The 22,054-nt window shown below is 44.9% G+C and overlaps 1 protein-coding gene across 2 annotated transcripts in view; it reads left to right on the top strand.

Annotated features, from left to right (window-relative positions):
• The first annotated feature begins 606 nt into the window (after positions 1-606).
• LRP4 (LDL receptor related protein 4) overlaps positions 607-22,054 on the top strand; it is a 111,759-nt gene continuing 90,311 nt past the window's right edge. For both annotated transcript variants that reach the window (XM_019476693.2, XM_019476692.2), the window contains exon 1: positions 607-796. In XM_019476693.2, the coding sequence (XP_019332238.1) occupies positions 742-796 (55 nt within the window). In that variant the 5' untranslated portion in view covers positions 607-741. The remainder of the gene's footprint in view (positions 797-22,054) is intronic.

The following is a 22,054-nucleotide window of genomic DNA, read 5'->3' as shown; positions in this document are numbered from 1 at the left end:
CAGGGGACATGCTTGTGAACAGTGGGGAAAGGCCTGCTTTGGGGTGTGATCCCATCTGACAGGGGGGTGCAGCTGCCCCACCGCACCCCCTCTGGATTCACCCTTAGCTGCCTGGCAGCGGTTCTCAGCCTTTATTTATTGATTTCGAGAGATGCAGGGACCCCCTCAGACAATGCTAGCTCTTCTCTTTTCACTTGGGGCTTATTCCACTACGGGACAACTCAAGGCATTGCAGAGCAGACTGCAAAGGTCAGGCGGGTTTGAACCCCAAGGGGTTCCGATGTGAAGTGCCCCGGTCGATCCGACAGTGCTCCTCGGCGGCACCCCTCAAAGGCTCTCGAGGCGCCGCAGGGTGCTGGGGCCCCTACTGGAGGCTCCGCGGCGCAGGGCTCCCTGAGGGGCCCGGGGCTACTTCAGGAGGCGGCAAGAGGGGTGGCGTGCGAGGGGAGCGCGGTCCTGCCCCAGGGGGCGGCGGAGGCTCGCCGAGCTGGGGACGGTTCCCCCGAGCTCCGGCCGGGGACAGCGGGGCGGGGGCAGCGCCAGCGGGGCTCCTCCTCTGGGGGCAGGGCTTGGGCCGGCGCGGGCGGAGCGGGGCAGCCGGAGCCCCCAGCCCCGGAGCTGCCTGGGCTGCGGAGGCGCTGGAGGAGGCAGCGCGAGCCAGCCCAGTGCGTCCCGTCCCGTTCCAGCGGCGCCGCCACAGGGACCCGGAGAAGTTGCCGGGCGGCGGCGGGCGCTGCCACCATGCGGCGGCTCGGGGGCTCCGTGCTGCCGCTGCTCGCCCTAGTCTGCGCCCGAGGTAAGCGGCGCGGCCGGGGACGGAGGACGCTGCCCGGGGGGCGCCGTGCAGGTGCAGGGCGAGGACGTGCTGTGCCCCCCACCGGCAGCACCCGGGAGGGCCCCCGCGGCTCGGCATCCCCTGCGGGGCTTCCCCCTGCACAGCGCGGGCCCCTCACAAAGCCCCGGCCGCAGGGGCCCCTTCCCCCGCGTGCTGCTGCCCGCGCCCGGGGCCCCTTTGTCTGCGCCCGGTCCCCGTCCCAGTCCCGCTCGGCTCGGGCGCGGGAAGGCTGCGGGCAGGTCCCGTGCAGCCTCCCCTGCGTGTCGGGGCAGCAGCCTCTCGCGGGCAGGAATGTGGCTGCTCATCCCAGGAGACGGGCCCCTTAAAGCTACAGCCCTGCTCTGAGGGAGCTGGTCCCTCGCCCCCCGTGGCTTGTTTTTTTTTTTTCCTTCGGAAGAAACTGAGGTGCTTCCCCAGCACCTTCCCTTCCCTCGGCTTCTCCTGCCCTGCTCTGGCAGTCTGGCTCCTGGGACGTTTCTACCTCGAGATGTTGGGGGTGGTCCACCTCTGTAGTAGGATACTGAGCAGGAAAGAAGCAGCCTGGAGTCCTGGTTGTGAATGAGCTTGTTGACCTATTTGCTCTCAGTAAAACTCCAGGTCCTCCCGTAATGCAATTAACTATGGGATAATGGGGGTTGGAGGGGATGACCTCTGGTCTTTTGACTAAAATCAAGCCAGACCCCAAGGCCTCCCAGCCTGGGGCTTACATGCAGGATGCTTTCCTGAATTGGGGGAGTAGCTGAAGCCCCAGACCTGGGTCTGGGGGGGCGATAGAGTCACACAGGCTTGACAGTTGCACTCTGCAAATTTTGGGTTGTGACTAATTGGCTTTGCCCAATTGAATTTGGAACTGATTTGGCTTTGAATAAGATAAAAAAGAAAGGAAAAAAGAAGGCCCTTGGAGGTCCCTTCCAGCTTTACTTCTCTATGACTGTTTGTGCAGGGGGCTGAATGAAGGAAGGATGTCTGAACACCTTCCAGTGTTGTCCTTGTTTGAGAGAGGGAGAGAGAGTGTCTGTGTGTGTATGTACTGGGAATAGGACTTGAAGTGGAAAGGAGGCATCCCAGCTCATTTCTCTTCTTCCACTCTTGGCTGCTCCTGTGTAATTTCACTTATCCATTTTCTCCCATGCTGATTTGAAAATGCAGGGAATTGTGGCAGTCAAAGCGCCCATCGTTCCGCAAGCTTTCTCCCTGGGGCACGATCAGATCGCCTCTAGTTTTCCAGCAGTGTTATTTCCTTTCTATTGAGAATCCTGGCTGCGTGGAGCTTCCAAGAAGGTGCCAAAACAGCTGGGAAAACGCAGGGTAAACAGGGTTGCAGGCAAGTCCGTGTCCTAGAAAAATCTGGTGCTACCAAGTAGGGGAGTTATGACTTCTAAGTGCCACACAGGTGTTTAGCTGGAAGTGAGCAGGAGTGGGAAGAATCGAAAGCATAGCTATGTAGGTACAGGGCTGGAAGGAACTTAATTTTGGTTATTACCAAAGTGCTTCAAGTTAATGTGCCCTGGCTGTTAATATCAGTGTGGGGGGATGTTTTACTATGAAGTGCTAGTCAGTTGCTGTGTTTGCTTGACAAAGAGACAAATCACATCCTATAGAGGTCAACTCAAGGAGTTTCCTTTTTTTTTTTCTGGTGTTTCCACACTATGTTCAGGAGGAACTTGGGAGTTTGATAGGGTGCATTTATGGGAACTGATATCCCCTTTACTATAATTTAAAAATAACTTATTTTTCTGTCGTTTTGGGGTGCTAGGTTAAGGAAAGTATAAATACTGCCTGCATTTGTTTATGCTGCTTTTCTATAAAATACCTTTCCACATTGCATCTTACAGTATCTGTGAGAAAGACAAAGGATTTAATAATTTTATTTATACAGCATCTGTTCCCAAGACATTCAGGGTGCCACCCAGTTGAAACATAACAGCCTTTAAAACACTACTTTTTTCCCACTTCATCTTGCCTTGGGTAGGAAGAGGGGCTCTTAACCAAACAAGTAGTTCTGCTTGAACTTTGCCCCTTAATTAACAGAGTGGCAGTTGTAACTTGGGAAGTTTGTGCCCAAAAGGATATACAGATGTCTGGGGCATGTGGAAAATTGCTTTGCAGGTGAGAAGAGGGAGAGTTGCACAAGCTAATTACATGCATTGATGGTGTTGGTGAAAAAGGAAGGGTCTGATGGAGTGATGGCCCATTTTAGTTTGTCTGCTTCAGAATCTGTTCGAGTGATGTGCATGTTTTAGCTCTTGGAACTTCTGCCAACAGAATAAAATCTTCCTTTTAAAGTTTTACTTCACAGTTCTACTGGATACACTTTTGGAGTCCCAAACTAAAATGAAAGTTTCCAGAAAAGCAAGCGTGACCTAGAGCTGGGACTGGGAATTGGGATTTCCAGGTTCTGTTCCTGACTCTCCAGATTTGTGTAAGCCTGGGCAAGTCACTGAAAACCTCTGTTTCCCTCTTCTGTCAACTGTGGAAGATGCACCAAACCTCATAGGTGTGCAGAGGGTTCACATAATTGTTGATCGGGTTACTTTGGATGATCTTCCAAAGGTAAAGAAAGCCACTTATGAAGGCTAGACTGGGACACTGACTGCTTCTCTTTTGACAGTATTAACAAAGTAATTGCAGATATAATGCAAATAATGCTCCCCTAGCCCCCTATTAAAGAATAAGTGCTACAAGGAGAAGAATGAGGGTGGTATTTTATATACTTCTGTGTGCACCAGAGCATGCCAGTGGTAGCAAAAACTAAATATACCCACATAAAATTTCATACGATTGGTCAGTATACAAGAGTATAATCTAAATACATAAAAATAAACTGTTTAAAAAAGTTTCTGATAGAAGATCCTTTTTCTGTGACTTATGCCCTGGGATTTAGGGTACATATTGTAACAAAACTTTATCAATAAACGTATAGTTTGAAGACAAAAATCTGGCTATTTTATGAACCTTAAACGGGAATTGTCAGGTTCATTCAGGTACCAAACTAGATTAATAGAGTTCTGTAAAACCCTAAGAGTGATATCAGTGTTTCTGTACAATATGTTCATGGATAGCCTAAAATAAAACTTGTTTGGATCTAAATGTTTGTATTTCAGTAGTTTACTGCTCAAACCAGTAAGGGGCTACTGCAGGTGTTGGGACTGACTACCCATTACCTAGAGGCAGAACTGAAAAAGACTGCATTATGTTTTCACTTTTTAAAATCTTCTTTTCACTGGCCTGGAAAATCAGCATTAATTGTTTCATATTAATTTTAAAACTTCTTACACTTAAATACAGATAGTGAAACTTCATAAGAATAGTATTTCACCTGACACCTTTATGTCTCTAAAGCTTAAACAGGTCTGTGGAAAAGGCCAATATTTATCTTTGTTGTATAGGTGGGGAAATGATGCAGAAACTGTCTTGCCTAAAGACATCTCCGTGCTTCCTCTAATGCAATATGCCACAGTGTACTGTGATGTATATACTTTATGACATCTCTTTAAGCATTTATAATATATTATCACCTTGAAACCTAGTCAAGATTTTTAGAACTGGTTAACAGTTTGAGCAGGTTCTAAACATGTGCTGAGTCTTTCTGCTATTGCTTGTATTTTGTAGCCATAACTTCTCTTCTTTTCAAAGAATGTGCTATTTTCCCTGTTGCTGAGTAAAAGAGTTATGAAATATGGGAACTGTTGAACCTGTCTATATTCAAAGTGGCTGTCAAATGTAGGAATTATATAGGTGGCAAAAACAGAATGTTTTTACAATCTCATGTTATTTCTTCCTGAAGGCATTACTTGCAACATTTAAGTAAAACATTTTCACACCAAAGATTTTTTTTTTCTTAAAATTGACAGCTTCCCCTTAAAGTGTTCTGCCTTTACCTGATACAGTATATAAAGCTGGAGTTCTCTTGGCATTCAGTAAACCCACTGCATTAATTGGCATACTGTAGTTAGTGGCTGTCTGTATTTCACAGGGATCATTACAAAGAATGCTAATCGTAGTTGTCATCCATGAATTTAACGTCCCCGACAGTTAGGCTCTTACCATTAGGTCTGCAGTGGCTTTGGTTCCTTGATATGGCTGTTATGTTGGGCGTCTCTCTTCTATGGGATTTTGTTGTCTGCAGTGGCCAGAGACAGGGTGCAGTGATATTTCTTTAATCCTTTCTTTTTGTACCTACTTCTGCAAAGATTTGGATTTCCTAATACTCAAGGCAGAAATAGTGAATTTGTGGATCCACTGACAGTTCATGTCCCAGAGGACAGTGGCTTTATTAAGGCTTTATACAGTATATGGTGGTTCAAGGATGTGTTATTTTGGGAGTGATTGCTACCTTGGGGCGTGTCCAGATGAGCACAACTGTGCGATATGTGGTACTGCAAACACATCTGGAGCGCCACATACCACACAATCAGGTGTTCTCTGTGCTGCAAGGGTGTGCTGCTATGCGTGCACTGCTCTGTTTTTTTTTTTCCATGGGTTTTTTTGACCCCTGGATACACAGAACAAAAAACCGGAGCAGCACATGCATGGGCAGTGCACGCCACTGAAAAGCGGAGCCGGGCCTCCCGGAGCTGCACTGCGGCTGTCAGCCAGGGTCTGCCTGGTAGGATCGCCACTGCTGCAGCCTTGGGAGGTCCCTAGGATCTCAGGTAAGGCTGTACAACCCCAGCCTCTCCTACTGCCCCCCTGGGTAACTTGCTATGTGCCAAAGTGAGTGTGGCATGGGTGTTCTCCAGGGACAGGTAGTTGCAGCGCAAGGTGTGCTGTTGCTACTGACCCCAGGGACCCAAACGTCTGTGCTTGTCTGGACGTGACTTTGATGTTTAGTGGGTTGAGCTTTTTTTGCTAAATTCTTTGCATCTCAACCATATAGTATTAACCATTTGGTGCTGAGGCAGCCTGGTTCACACATCTGGCCTCTGAGAACTTGTGGCTGCAGTGATAATCAAACCTTTCTTAAATGTTACATATCCATATAGGAGGCAATTCAATACAAATGGCAGGGAGGGAAATTTTGATAGAGACTTCATTAGTATCAAATAGACCTGGGTATGCAAGGTTTCAGATTCTCTAGATCAAGGCATATTTTCTAGCAATATCAGAATTTCTGTGCTGACAGGAGTCTGACTCTTGAAAATAGCACAATAATATGTCATTGAGCAGACACATGCTTGCATCAAGACCTTAAATGGCAGTGTAACCTTTAGGGTGTGATACATGGCAGCAGGGACTCTTGAATTTCTCTTCCATGTACGGCTGGCAGTTGTAAGGCATCTAGTCATTGGTGTTTGTTTTTTGTAGGTTTTACTGGCATACCCAGAGTTTGATTTCGTTTAATGGTTAGCCTTGTATATTTGCGTTAAATGCTTGAACTGTAAATTGGATTAAAAATAAAAAATAGATTTAAGCAAAAAAAGGTTTAAGCTTTTGTTCTCAGACTAATCCCAGGTTTGAATGCAGCCCTCTAGAATTCTCATAATGATATTCCTAGCTAAATGAAGCATCTTGTGATCTCATATCTTGAATTAAAACAAGAAAAAAATCCAGATGTTTCTTTATGATGGTAGCACCATTCAGGGAAATACTCATTGCTGGAAGTTGTTCTGGGGTGACAGTTTTGCATGAAAATGAAGCCCAGGTTCCATAGCAGTTAGCTGGTTTCATCCCTGAGGTTAAAGTTACCAGCAATGAGAAAGAATTGGAACTTCAGGCAGGGGAGACCCGGGTTCCTAGTTATCAGAACAGTGATTTCCTCAGTATGCCCAACAGGGCATCATCTTCTATGTTCCTTTGTAACTGCCTGACAGCCTCTCCTGGCTGCTGGAGCTTTCTGTCTCTATTGCATAGCAGCAGTTCTTTAATCAGAAATCTTGTTAGTATTCAGGGATAATTGATCTGACTCTCTGGTAGGGGGTGGGGACACAAGTTTGCCTCCTCCTCCTGCTTGCCACCCCCAGTTTGACCCCTGTTGTCTCTTTGTTTTCCCTGTTAAGTTTGTGCCAGTGATGAGTGTGTGTGCTGTTTTTCCAAGCAGCCCAAGTTGGCTGTAACCAAGAGCAGCAGTTAAATAGAGCCCGATTTCCCTGCTTCCTGGCGCTTACTTGTTTGACTCCATTTTCTGGTCTTCTGTGTTTTTGATTTACAGAGAAACAAACCTTTTTGGTGCCCCCGGGCATCTCTTAAACCCATTAGAACAAATGCCATTATTTCCCTGTGCTTAGAAATCCCCTTCTTTAGTCCCAGCATCCATCAAAATAATGTATCCTCTGTAAGGCCCTCTGGAAAATGTTTAATAGGACCTTTTCAGACTCGAGGACAGTTACAGGTTGAGAAGGGGGAGGGGAGCCAGCCTAAAAGAAGGTCTGACTGTGACTTGCAGTGAGCCCTGACTTGGCCTGTGTCAGCTCTCCCTTCACCTCCAAGCAGAGGGAGTGGTGAAGAGAGCAGATCCAAAGCTGGGATCAAAGCTGGAAACAAAAGGCTTTGGGAGAAAAATTTCCCGTCTGGCCAAGAGGCAGCCCGCACAAAGGTGCTGCATAATTTATCACCCAGAGTTTATTTCTGCTGTGCTTCTTCTGGAAAGGCAGAAAAAGTGACTCTGGTTGCTGCTGCTTTTGAAGAGGATAAGGGATAGCTTCAGCCCCACTGCTGAATGGGGGAGGGGAGGGGAGGCTCAAGGAAGAGAAACTTATTTAAAAGCCCAATCAATCCTCCATCATCCTTGTCTTACGCATGCAGTCACCTCTTGTGCAGAAAAACTGCCTTCACCAGGAAACCTACTCCTGTTTTGGGGCCTATTAAGAGTTTGCTTCTTTAAACCCCCCAGTCATTTCCAAATCCTGCTGTTTAAAGTGAAGCTAGTCTTGGTAAGACCAAGTTGTTTGGGATTCCAGTATATTTTTTCTCACTAGGCAGACGAGTTATTATGCAGCACTGTACCATTCAAAGGAAGATAAACTGCCTGCCATAAAAGGTTTGGCTTCAATAAAAGAGATGAGACAGATCAGATGCATGATATGCTGATGGGACAGATAAGGTCCAAAATTAAAATACCCCAGTCTTTTAATTGGCAGGCAAGGTTCTTTGAGTGATATCTTTTATTAGACCAACTGAGTAGCTGGGAAAAAAGTTTCAGACAAGCTTTCGGATGTAGTCACCCTTCTTTAGGCATAGGGAGACTGTGCCCAAAACCTTGCCTAGAACTTTTTTCCGGCTACTCGGTCTAATAAAAGATATTACTCAAAGAAACTTGTCTGCCTATGTCCTTAGACCAACACGGCTACAACCAAAACCCCAACCTTCTAGTTAGCTTTCTTTAGGTTTTGGATTAATGGGAGCTGTAAGGCTGAAGTGGAATAAGAGGTTTTCCAAAGGAAAAAGGTGACATGAAACATGATGAGATTGGAAGAAATAAGTTAGAAGGAGGCTTGCGTGCGGCATTAGTAGTAAGAAGAGATGTCGGGGAGGAGGAATGAGAATGGAGGTATAGGTAGGAGCCAGGGTATGTGCTGTTTTGAAAGTGAGTGCCAGGAACCTGAGCTTGATTGATGATGATTAAATGGAGAGACAGTCAAAGGGATCCAGCCATATAGATCTTTGGAATTCTGAGTGGCAGAGGAGGTAATTTAGCAACAGTATGTTGAAGGACTGTGCAAGAGCAGCACTAGATTTGGGTAAGATGGAAAGGAAGAGGAGGTTGGAAGTGACTGAGATCTAACTAGTGGGATGGAGGGAAGGAGCTGATTTTGCAGGAAATAGTGCTAGAACTTGATAACAGCCCCAGTGCAGAGGCTGCATCTTTGTACTTGTTTGTGCTGAATTTGAGACTGGAGTTTCCATCCTGAGTGGTGCTTTGGATGGAAGTTGGTGGCTGGGTGTTTGTGACAAGATGGTTAGGGGGAGTAAAAGGGAAGAGAGACTTGTAGAGTTTGGGAGGAGAGGAGAATCAGCATGGATATGATCACAGAAGCCAGGAGTAGGGTGGCCATCATGGGGGACAGTCCAGTTGTCCTCTGTCCTCTGATACGAAACCCAGCGCCTTTATGTCCTCTACTTTTCTCTTGAAGAGAAAAGGAAATGCCATGCCCTGACCTTGTCATTCCCCTTTCCTAGATCATGCCTCATGACAAGAACAAGGATTAGAGTAAAATAAACTGACATCTTCATTCTCTTCTTTTTTCTGCTCAGTTTTAGTTTCCAATGTTGGTAATTGGTGAGTGGTCAAATGATCAAATTCTTTCTTTTCCTGGTAACTGTTTGGGTAGGGAGAAAAATGGCATGCATTTTAGGATTACTAGTTGCTGTCTCAGTCCTGAGCCTTTTCATAGAAAGTCTTGAGAGTGGGGCAATTTTACAATTTAAACTGAGGCAGATTGGGAGTTGAGAGGGGGGATGGAGAAAGAGCATGCCCGTGTTAGTTCTTTCCTTTCTGGTCCTGTTCTCTTCTCACAGAGATGGTTGTGACTTGGCCCTCATTGTTCAGAAGAATTTCTAACTGCAGACCATGCTTTGTGGGGGCGGCTACTTCTCAGCAGACTCTTCACCCCACCTGGCTTGGGGGCATGGTATGCCTTCTTGAACCTTGCTGCATAGAAGCAACAGGATATAGACGACCCAATTTCTAAAGGGGTGGTGGTGGGGATACTTGTCACAGCTATTCTGTGGTAACTGTTTTTTGTATCTGCTTCTTTCCTGTGATAAGTAAAAGCTAACCCAGGGTAGCTGACCATTAGCACCTGTACAATACCTCACATATCACTTGTGTTCAAGGGCCTTCGTCCCTCTGGAATACTGATCTGCCAAAAAGGACCCGTTGTTCTTCTCCTTGAATTCCCAGCTTCAAACTTCTCTTTGCCTTGAATCTGCTCATCCTCTGTTGAGGAAGCCAGTCAATTTCTCCCAAGTGCCCATCATGTTAAGAATTGATTACAACATAGGACTGGAAAGGGCCTCTTGAGCCATTGAGCCCAGTCCCCTGCATTCTCAGGCAAGTGTTGTTAACTGAAGGAATATCCAAAATCATCACCTCAAGCCCTTGCTCACAATTACAAGGAACAATATCTAAAACACCTATAACATGCCATAGGGAAGAAAGAGTAGAGGGCACTACCAATACTTTGCTCCTGTTGTAACTGGGAAGTAATTGGTTAATATATTTTGAAAGAGCCTAGGAAAATGACAGTTGCTTGCATTTAGTTTTACTTATTTGAAGAAGGGGAGCTGGGATGAGCTATCATTGTTAGAACAAATCTCAAAGCAGCAAAAAAATAAACAGTGCTTTATGTGCATCTTCTAGTCAAGTTTCACTAGCAAACATTTAGTCTCCACTCCTAATTTGTCTCTCCACCCATAACTCCTCAGGATTTTTGCCTTCTGTTCTGCCTGTGCAAACGCCTGTTTTGGAATAAACTGGGAATAAAGTTCTCAAAAACCATGATGATCTAGTGCTATTTGGTTCTGCTGTAGGAATAACAGAAAGTGTCCCAGATAGTAGTGCAGCAGAAGAAGGTGGAAACTTACATGATTATTTCCTGAAAAATTAAACCTGACTGAATCTCTGGTTTGCAGATGCTCATTAACAGATAGAGGTAGGGGGAACATTGGAGATAAACATACGTTTAAGTCCATAAAGTAGACAAACCACTTGACTCAGTTTGCTACTCAGGACTGAGCCTTGACCTGACAGAAAACTCGTGGCACAATTAAATCTATGTAACAAACTATCAACTGCTGTGTGAAAACAGACAGTATGCAAACAGAAGCCTTCAAGCAAGGAAGGGGAATGAGACAGGAATGACATCTTCAGCATGTACATCGTGACTTACCCACTCAAGTGAATCAGCTGCAAAGCCCAAAGCTCATTTTAAATGACTAGGACAGTTGCCAAACACCTACATTTGCTAGAAACATACTGCAGCACATGAAGCCTACAGGTTAATCTGGAAAAGACAAAAGTGAGATCTCAATGAGTTTGTTTCAGGCTTTTTCTCAAATGATGGCATAGCAACACATTTTGCATTCTGTATTTCAGGATTGTAAAATAAAATGTAGTGAAGAGCTTAAAACTTTCCATTAAGGGGGAAAAACGATCCTCTGAGTTGTTATAAATGAATAACTACATGAATACAACACACATTGATTATTCTGCTGTAGCTAGCTGATAATATAATTCAACCTGTTCCTCTTTGTGGAAGTAAATTCCAAGGTAATATATCTGGGATAAAATTATTTGCTTGCAGATTTGAAAACCAACGATTTCTGGACACAATAATTTCAGGTATAGTAGTTGTAGAGCAGAACTGGGATGACTGACTGATACCATCCTGACCAAACAAGCAAATATTATCTCCATCAGAACATACTTGAGAACAAAAATGTATTATCAGATGAAAATACAATCCAGTCCTTTTGCTGAAAACATGGCTCCTGGGATTTGGCACTCCTTTTCAGGTTAATGTGGCAAATAATCCCAAATTTAAAATGGTGTAGCTGATTGATGCAACCTATACCAGCCTAGGAGTTTTTGTGAAGAGCAGATCAAAAGCAATAGCCAGCTAAACTGAGCCAGAAAACTGATTACAGTGTCAAATTAGATATAGTGAAATGTATAAATGAAGGCCAGACCTTTACCAAATTCTTAATGGTAAATTAAAATTAGAAATTTGGGGAAACAAACCCAGTGAAATGTGACCATGCAATAGAAATGATAGAGGTCAGAATGGAAACTAGTCTTCTGCCCAGAATATGGGGGATAGCTTAGCAGAAATAAACATTTCCTTTTCTGACTGGCTTTTTGGCAGTGTTTCCTTATTATTCCTAGTTATTTTAATAAGTCAGAAGAGCCTGCTCCATGCTGGGTAGCCTCCCACCACCAAATGCCCAAACACTTTGATGCCCCCAGAGTACTAGCCCCAGGTATTTTGTCTCATACAAGTGGGCAGTTACTGTTGATCTTAATGTGCCAACAAAGTATCTGTGAATGGAGTGTGGTGAAGTGTGGTACAAGTTATGACACAGCCTGTAGGATTTTGTGAGGGGGAATGTAGACAAGCTCTTATGAATTGGCTGCTCCACTTTCTCTTGCCGTCCTCCCTTTCTGAGGTCCGTTGTTTTATCATTTATGCTTTAAAACTAAATGTGATCAATCTCAAAAGGAAATCTGACTTTGTCTCTGCCACCTCTTGTAATAGGCTGTTATCAATGATCCCAACTTGCAGTAGGCATTACCTGCCTGTTTTTCTATAGGCTTGCATTTCTTTCAGGGCACTAGGGGAAATGACATGTGGATCATAATGGATATCTCTGCTGTTCTTCATTCCTGATCTCTGCAGACTACCTCCTGCCCATCCCCTGCTTCTTTTTCCTGGCTTAGCTTTACTGTTAGAATTTAGTGAATAAGTCAAACTTCCCTTAAAGTCATTTGTTTGTAGGCTACACGGGGAGATGTGGTTTTGGCCATTGCGTTGGCAGCTCTCTGGCTCATACCTTCCAGCTGTTACTTGGGTTGAGAACTGTGGAATGGAACTTAAATGACTGGTGTGGTTGAATGACAAGGGCACAAAGTTCAGCTGGAACCTCATAACAACGAGTTTAGTACAAGGTAGATTACAGGTGACTTTGAGAAAATGCACTTACTGAAGTGGTACAGTCCCCATATTTTGGGATGTGGAGATGGCAGCAATATCCCTTCCCCCTCCAAAATACTTGATGTCTGTTTCTATGGGTTTGTTTTTTTTAAGTGAATTTCTTGTTGGTGAATATGTCAGGATGGCATTGTTGGAGGACTGTTTTGGTTTTTTTTTTTTTATCTCTGAATATACCTGGGGTGGCTGACAGCCAAACCAACTTCCTCAACTGCTAACGTATCCCCATGCGCATCTAAAAGATTTCCTTTAAAAGTAAAAGGGAGAATTCAGTTTCCATGGTCCATTGAAACTTTGGCCTCTTGGTACTCTCTCTCTCTCAGATTCATTGCTCTGGTAGTATGTAAGAGCTAAATTGCTTTTCTCTGGTTACTGACAAGGTCTGTACTGCAGTTGATGCTACCTTTCGTGATGCGAGCATCTGTCTATTAAGAACTGGATTGAGACATACCAGCTCTCTTCACCTGGCCAACTGAAGACTGGCACTTAGTTGTTACCAGCCTGGGCTGGATTGAAACCGGAATTTATATATGAAAGACTGTTTCCAGTCACTAGAACTCTGAGCCACCTTCTTCTCCAACATGGTATTTTTGTTTTAAATTAATTATACCTGCCTGATTCAGAGATTTAATTAATAGAAAGGCCTGAAGACTCTTATTGGAGAGGCACAGATGGATAAATCAAATAATGGGGGCAGACAAAAGTAAATAGAGAAATCCTGATGAGCAAAATAAATAGGAGCCATTGTTCTGATTTGCCCTACAGTTTGTAGGGTGATATTTCTCCCCCCTCCACTGCAGTTTCCCTATATCTGTCTATGAAGCCTCCTTTTTCCACACTTAACTTTTTTTCCCTGGTCTTCACTTTCAAGACCTTACCTCATCACTTTCATGCAACTACTTCATTTTTAGGCTCAGCAGAATTGTTTGTTTGTTTTAATTGTGATGGCTAAAAATCAATGTTTATTTTTAAGTCTTTATTTTGATTTTTTAATTTTTTAATTAAAATTTTCAGAACTGTATAAAATTAGGGGTGTTTTTTTAGGGGCACACTAATAGAGATTGTTTGGGCTGATACTGGTAGTCGATTTTTAAGAAGGCATATTGGCTGTTACTGATCCCATTTCCAATACGCACCCTGGCAGCTTGAAGACTAGTGTCCGGCTGGTAAGTCTGCTGTGGTGGAAGGGGAGGAGGGAGAGAAGGGGTGTGGGAGAGGCAGCTTGAGGCCCCTGCAGTGAAGGGGGGAGTGGGGCTAGGGCAGGGGCTGCAGGGAGGGGGGCTCAGCTCCCACTGCTGTACGCACCTTGGGAGGCATGGGGAGCGTGTGTCCCCAGATCTGCGTGGGGTGTGGTGGGCTGCCACTGGGGCCAGGGAGGCACCAGGCTGTTCCTGGCGGGGGCTGGGCTGGGTTGCACTTGGGGCGGGTGATGGCGGTATTGGGAGGGAGGCTATGGGGGGGGGGCTGCAGACACCCTAAAATTCACCTGTATGGGCGGGGTGGGCAGCTGTACTAAGAGTGGGCATTGTCTCTCTACCCCCCCCCGACAATGCCCACTCCTAGTACAGCTGCCCACCCCGCCCTGAGCGCAACTGGACCCAGCCGCATCCAGGAAGAGCCCAGCACAGCCCTGGTTGCAGTCTGCAGCGGCAGCCCACTCCGCCTTGCGCAGATCCAGGGGTACACGCCCCCATGCCTCTCAGGGTGCATGCAGCTGTGGGAGCTGCACCCTCTGGATGAGCCACAGCTCCGTCCCGCATCCTGCCTTGGCTGGGTAGCCCCAGCTCCAGTGCCAGCCCCACTCCCTTGACCTGCCCTCCCTCACCTCTCTTTTCTCCCACCTCCCCTTCCACCACAACAGACTTACCAGCTGGACACAGCTCTCCAAGCTGCCAGGCTGTGCTCCTTGCTGCCTGTGTGCTGCAGTGTGGCTACGCGCATGCATGCGGCATTTATCAGCCACATCAGACAAAAAAAGCCGATTTTTTTTTTTTTTTTTTTTTCCAATATAGTCCATTTTCTTTATATTATGCCGATCTGATATTGGACTAATGTATTGGTGCACCTCCAGTGGTTTTTTTTTAATTGATTACATACATGTGGCAGCCACTGAAGGAGCTGGGAGCCATGCCTGTAAGGCTGTGCCAGGATGGGAGGTTGGGGGACAGGGCAGGAAGATCTTGGGAGCCTGGGGCCACTTGCTCTGCCCAGGTCCCAGCTTGGGTAGGAGTCAAACTCCCACAGAGCATGGCCCAGCCCAGTCTCCACAGGAGTTTGGCCCTTACCTGACTGGGGTAGGGGTCAAACTCCCATGGAGGCGGGGCTGAGCCAGTCTCCATGGGAATTTGGACCCTACCTCATCTGGGGCCTGGGCAGAGCAAGCAGCTGGCAGCACTGGGCTTCCCACTGCTGCCAACCCTGCTGCTCCAACCCCCATCTCCCAGCACATCCTTACTGGCATGGCCCCCAGCTCCTGCAGCTGCTGCTGTGTGTGTGTGCGCGCGCGCACCTGCTCATACACAGAGCTGCCTGCTCCAGATTTCCGTACCTCCATCCCAGATTATTTTACTTTATTTTTTTTAATGTCTCCTTTATGCAAATGTTGATGATTACTGATGGAAATATTATTCTGTTGGTCTGTGAGTGTCAGGTAAAATCAATGTTTGTTTATTGATCAAATCCAATCCTGCAAAGCCTATTCGTTTTGGATATGTTGGCTGGTACAGGAGGGACAAAAGCTGTTATGAAAGTAATGCCATTTTGATGGGCTGTAGCAGCTAATTCCTCTAAGGGATTTTATAGACTCCTGTATATTCCTGTTTTCTGCTAGAAAGTTCTTAAAATTAGCTATAATAGGGTATCCAATTCATTGCCAAGATCTTTTTAGCATGAGCTCTTAACTCCTGTAGAGTGGACCATGGGTAGATATTTAAAGTATTAAACCACAGAGCAGGGAATTTAGAGTGTAGGCTAAACTCCAGCTTGCTTGAGAATCCAAGTGTTAGACCTGACTCAGTATGTTTTGGCTTCAGTAAACTTCAAATAACTATTAAATGTCTCCTCTTCTTGGTAGTACTAAACTAAATTGCTAGTTAGAGCTCTATAAATACGCAATTACCCTAAGCAGCCATATTTACTTAATAGCTTAAGTGCCTTTCCCTGGAGTCTCTGAGGATCATCTACATAAAATATATTTTGAGAGTGTTCTATTTGCAGTTTTGACTTAATGGTCCACTAGAGGTATTGGATCACTGGGTGCTGGGCAAAGGGTTTATGCCTAGATCTTCTCCTGGCTGTTTAGTCTTTCTTTTGGCCCTAAGACAACTAGAACACTTTCTTTTGGGGGCCTTTTGAATTTTTTCGAGTCAGGGATGAAGAACTGTAGTGCTGAAAGCGGTAATTTGTTAAAAAAGCTCTTCACATTGTGAAGTTGGTGGCTTATTCCCAAATTAAAACGTTCCTTTTTTAAATACTTACTGTACTGAAGTGTAGCATGATCTAATTCCCAATGTTTATTCCTCTTCATAGGAATATGCAGCTTTACAGCACGTGTATCCTTCTTCCAAATATGCAGACATTTGGGAAACAGAATATAAGGGGGGGAAATAGATCTGGGGTTACCGCAGAAAATGCATCTGTAAAACCTTTTACAGGAAACAACCCTCTTCTGCTTGTCTTGGTACTTGGTTTCTGCCTAAAGTACTGCTCCTTGAGAACTTCCCTCCCATTGTATAAACACTGCATTTTTTTGACCTGAGAGCTGTTTTGTCACTTAAGCACATTCATGTCAAGGATTCTTTCTGCACATACTGAATATTGTACAGGGGGTATAGGGAGGTTTAGGCAAGAAATCTTTGCATGACAAAAAGAAAGAAATGGGATTTGACCCAAGGAACAGAAGATTATTTCTTCCTGACGACAAACACATTTGTGCAATTCTGCAGACCTAAAACCTCATCTGTCTTTAATGCTTGTTCAAATCCCAGGTAGCTTTTCAAATTACTAAATATTTGTACTCTGAAATGGGTGGGGACTATGAAGTCTGGGGAGTAATGACAATGATGTCCAGTGAATGTTATGAACTGGTCAGAGTAATTCTGCCTCGTTTTAATGTGCCTATTTTTTTAAATACAGTCTAAATCTGGGATTAAGTAACTGTATTCGTCTTGGGGATAAGAAATAGGGATCTTGGAGAAATAGCTTTTGAGAGGAAATGTGTTCCAGAGCTTAAAGGAAAGGGACAATAACATGACCCTACGTACGTATGGCTTAATGATATCCCACTTCTAAAGTCGATTTGATCCTGACCTGACAAGATTCACTTGCTCTGAGACTGAATCTAGTCCCCACTGATTAATGGAAATCTTACCAGTGACTTCTTGGGCCCTGTTCCAAAGCCCATAGCTCTTTAAAAGAAAGATCCCAACCACTCTTCAGACATCTAGATTTGGTACAGGAAACAGTTTTAGAAGAAATGACCAAATTGGTAATGGTTGTCTTTATTGGGGATATCTGTCAGCCTTTTGTCCTGAGTTTTGCATTCTGGGAGTCTTACTTTGTACTTTGGGCTTCACTTGAAGATTGCAGATGTGAAGAATGAGGCTATTTGGTTGCAAAGTGTGTTTCTGTTGAGGAACACTCTGCTCAGAGCTGTCATGGCTACCCTTGGAAATTTTTGTTTCCACGTAAACTTTAAGATGGTGATTTTTAACCTGTCATGCCCTTTATTGCATTGATTCTAAACCAGATTACCAGGAGATCCTCTCAAGGGTGCTATGGGATGCCCCATGACGTTAACACTGTTAGATATGCAAACATGATTCACAAGATAAACCCAGAGATTTCAAACAGGGATTCATAATGTTAAAAACATTTTGTCCTGTTATCTTTCTGGGTTCTTTGAAAGAAAAAAAGCTGATGTATTAGTTTTCATTTGTATTTTGACTTCAGAAAAATAAGAACTAACATTTTCAGAGAGGTGTCTTGAATCTAATGAAGGGCTCCTGTGTCTAAAAAGGTTGAGAACCACTTCCCTACTGGATTTCCTCCTAGCTGTTAATGTCTTTATACTCTTTTCCTCGTGTTATCTGAGGATCAAGATCTCTGTAATCTCCTGATGTGATACTTTGGTAGTTAGATCCATCAACCCACAGGATCCTCACCTTGGCCTAATTGGGAAGAGGCTGGAGGCAACATGCTGTCTTGAGGCTTGCACCTACTGGCTCTGGTTTCATGCTACCAAGCCTATCTTTCACAACCGTTTCCTGTGTAGAAGAGATGCAAGTTTAGAGTTTTTGTTGGGATAATGGAGAGGGCTTTCCCTTACCCCACTCAAAAATGAGTTAGATGTACTGACGTATTTAATTTGTACCTGATCTCAGAGCATTGGCTAAGTGCATTGTAAACAAGTTGAACCAAATCTAAGGTGGGACTTCCCTGAATGTTCAAATTACAAAAAAGCCATAGGTCTTTGATGGTATCTGTGATTGCTATCCACCTGCCTTTTATTTTCCATTGGCATAGGATACCACTTGATCTCTAGTCAACAATGACATATGGGGGTGTCTATGCTGCTGCTTCTACCATTCTCGCTGTGGTGAGGTGATGCCCTGTTAAGGCCCCCTCTTTGCTTTTGGAATTCACCTTTTAGTCTTTTTATACTTCCAGACTCTTTTATTTATTTAATTCTGCAAGAATAAATCTTCCCAAAAAGTAAAAGAATTGGTTCCCAGCAGCCTCAGAAAGGGGAGGAAGAGAGTCTGTGTGTAAAGAGGTTTGAAAGGGTCCTATTATTGGCAAAGTAGCAGTTGTGGATTTTTTTTTTAAAGGAATATTGTTAAACTGAGCTGAAAGACCCTTTTGGAGACAAGTGGCTGAAGAATTCCTATCTGCTCTTTCTTGTCCAGAGAGGGTCTTTGCTCTCATGAGCTGTCCTTTTGAACCATTGTCTCCCTTCCCCTGCCTGGGTCTCAGAATAGTCACTCTTGTTGTTGTTGTTGTTGTTACTTGCTAGCGAAAAGAAACATTCCAGATTTTTCGACCTTTAAGTTCCATATTTTCTCTCTTTGTGTTGTGCTTCTCCTCTATTGGGCATTGTTGGAGAATCTTCCCCTCTGCAGGGGATTGTGGGAACGGTTCTGGCCTCACTTATCACCAGTGACAAATCAATGGCAGCCTTCAGAAAGCTGGCCCCCAGGATTCCAGCTCAGCCCAGCCCTGGAGCAGTGGGAGGCTACTCTGGCGGATAAAGGACTCCTTGCAGCTCTGACTTGTTGCCTTAAATCTAACTGAGGAAACTTTTTCACACTCTTTAGAAGTAACCCCCTCCCCTTTTGATTTGTCTTGAAGGTGGCCGCTGGTGGGAGGGGGGTACTAAGGAGGGGGGTGGAATTTGAGATGGGGAGCATTTTGAGTTTGTAACGGTTTTTCTGTTTCCCTTTCACAATAGTCTGGCCAGTGCACGCAGAGCTAGGCTCACAAAGCCTCCCTGAAGTGGCTGGAATCCCGCAGGGCTTCTTGCAGTGCGTGTTTGCTGTGTGTATTCCCACCAACAATACAGCCAGGCCCAGCAACAGGCTCTAGCTTTGGGCAAATATTTCTACAGCTTTTCCTTAATCGCTTTTGACGGGAGGAGGGTGAGGTGGGTTGGGGGGGAGAGTAGATCTGTGGTGTAGGGGAGGAGGGTAATATGGGGATGAGTAGAGGGGCTTCTTCTGCAGGTCTGGGCTTATAAAGCAAGGGTTTTCTCCAGCACTTGGTTTTAATATTGAAGCTGGAGGGTCTGCTTTTAATATTTACTTTTTGGGGGCTAAGGGATGGTCTGTTTTGGAGCAGGGTGGTTCTGGACTTGGCCCGTCTCTAGCTTTGGGTGTCTAAACTGAGCTACCCCATCTACACAATGGTGTCTCCTCAGTTCTGCAATTCCTACAGCCACAGTCTTTTCTCATGATAAACCTGTATCTTATTCCTGCCTTGTTCCTGAGAAATCCTTTTTTCAGCTTCCGTGACCTGTTTCCCTAGTGTGCTGGTCCCCAATTTCTAATTCGTTTGATTTTTTGGTGTTCAGCCACTAGAGCTGGAACAAAAGGGAGAGAATGTTTTCAAGCAAATGCTTCAACGGCTGCAGTACCTGGCAAGTTTTGGCCTTGGTAGGTATACTGTCTTCTTCCACCCCACTACTTTTTTTTTTTTTTTAAATAGATAAGTAAGCACTTTCCTTCTGGGATACAATTAATGTAAATGCCTACACTGGCTAATTCATGAAAACAGACTACCATATTTTATGCCCCCATTCTACAGCCAGTGTGCAGGTGCCTCAAGGCTTTTACTCTAAACTCTTCCTGCTAATGTATCTTGCTATTTATGGCTCAGCTCTTCCCAGCATGATCAGAGAAGCTAATGGGGCTGGCATCTAGGCTAGTCTCTTTGATACCTTTTCAGCAGTGTAGGGCTAGTGACAGGCTTGGTGTCTGAATGACGTTGCCTTGTTTCTAACGATGATCACCCTGTATAACATGTTTTATGAACTATGTATTGCAGATTGAAACTCTTGAATCATCTCTCTGACTGTAATTGGAGGGATGCAAAAACGCTTATCTCCAGTTCTGGCGCATCTTCCTAAATGATTAGAGAATGGTTACCTGACCCCATTCCTAGAGGAAAGGGAGCTGGTGTTATTAACTGCCTCCTTAGATTCTAAAGGGCTTTCACATTTTCAGTGTTGCAACTAGATTAAAAAAATCTTTCTAATGCTGGGCATCTGTCTTAGGCAGATAAACTAATTGCTAATATTGACACTAAGCTGACAGGTGTATTCTGAGAGAGGATGGGAAGTTTTGAGACTTTTGACAGGCTTAAATCTCAGAGCCTGAAATGCTTCCTGTCCTTGAAGCTTTGTTTCTCCAGAACCTACTTGAGAATCTGTATCTTTCCACAGAGCCCAGGAGCTTGCCAACAAGTAATTTGCTGTTTGTAGCTAGGGGTTGTGTGTGTAGGTGCTAGTTTCCTACATCCAGACTCTGGCAGGTGCTCTGCAGGCAAGAGGGCTTGGTCCTTGGACCTGAACTCTTCAATGTCTTCATCAGTGACTTGGATGTGGGTGTGAAGTGTACTCTGTCTAAGTTTGCGGACAGTACTAAATTGTGGGTGAAGTGCACACTCCGGAGGGTAGGGAATGATTGTAGGCAGACCTAGACAGGTTGGAAAAGTGGGCAGTACACAATAGGATGTAGTACAACAAGGACAAATGCAGAGTGCTGCATCTAGGGCACAAAAATATCCAGCACACATACTGGCTGGAAAGTGACCCTCTCAGCAGCACAGAAGCAGAAAGGGATCTCGGAGTCATAGTGGACTCCAAGATGAACATGAGTTGTCAGTGTGATGAAATTAGCAAGCAAAGCTAACCACGCTTTATCATGCATTGATAGATGCATGATGAATAAAACCAAGGTGATACTTCCCCTCCATGCGGCATTGGTCAGACTGCAGTTGGAGTTCTGCATCCAGTTTTGGGTGCCGTACTTCAAGAAGGATGTTGGTAGACTTGAGAGGGTCCAGAGGAGGGCCACTCATATGGTTAGGGGTTTACAGGACAAGCCCTATGAGGAGAGACTGAGTGACCTGGACCTCTTCAGCCTCTGCAAGATAAGGCTGAGAAGTGATCTTGTGGCTGCCTACAAATTCATTAGGGCAGCAAGGGATCAGAGATGCTTTGTTCATCAGGGCGCCACTTGGGGTAACAAGGAACAATGGTCACAAACTGACAGAGAGCAGATTTAGGCTAGATATAAGACAAAACTTCCTTACGGTAAGGGTGGCCAAAATTTGGAATGGGCTTCCAAGGGAGGTGGTGCTCTTCCCTACTGTAGTGGTCTTTAAGATAAGGCTGGATAGGTATCTGGCTGGGGTCATCTGACCCCAGCACGCTTTCTTGCCTAGGCAGGGGTTTGGACTCCATGTTCTGTTGAGGTCCCTTCTGACCCTAGCATCTATGAATCTATGAATATCTGTAGTTGCTTAGGATACAAAGTTTGATGTTTTGTACAGGCCTGACTGAGCTGATACTAACAAGGGCCTCTGAAGGGGGAAAAATGGTGATCCATGTTATTCAGGGCTGACTTTTGACTTCAAATGGTGTTCCCACCCTGGGCTGGGGTGGAGTTCTGTGGAAACAGGTCTACTCTTTACTGAAATGCACATGCATCATTTAATTGCTTTCTTAGCATACTTCTTTCTGAATGAAATAACATGTGCGTGAGGTGGCAATTTAATGTTGGAGGGTCAGGGTTTTTGTGCACTGAGACTAAACCCAAGCATGAGCAGTGAGGCATACTGTATTAGAGAGCATGTTCCCCCAGGTCAGGGACTTCTTTGTTCTGTGTTTATACAGCACTGAATACAATGGAGTTCTGGTTTATGATGTCCCTGAGAACTACCATAATACCAATAATTAATAAAGTTGGACTAGTAAAATCCTTTTCAAATGCTCAGAACCTCTTTCTCTTGGAGTCCTGTGAGCAACACATTTATTTCCTTTGGATCACATCGGTGATCAGTTGTATGCGGCCTC

This window comes from Alligator mississippiensis, chromosome 2, assembly GCF_030867095.1.
Source record: "Alligator mississippiensis isolate rAllMis1 chromosome 2, rAllMis1, whole genome shotgun sequence".
NCBI lineage: Eukaryota > Metazoa > Chordata > Crocodylia > Alligatoridae > Alligator > Alligator mississippiensis.
Note: the sequence above shows the minus strand (reverse complement) of the source record. Positions and strands in the feature narration are given on the sequence as shown.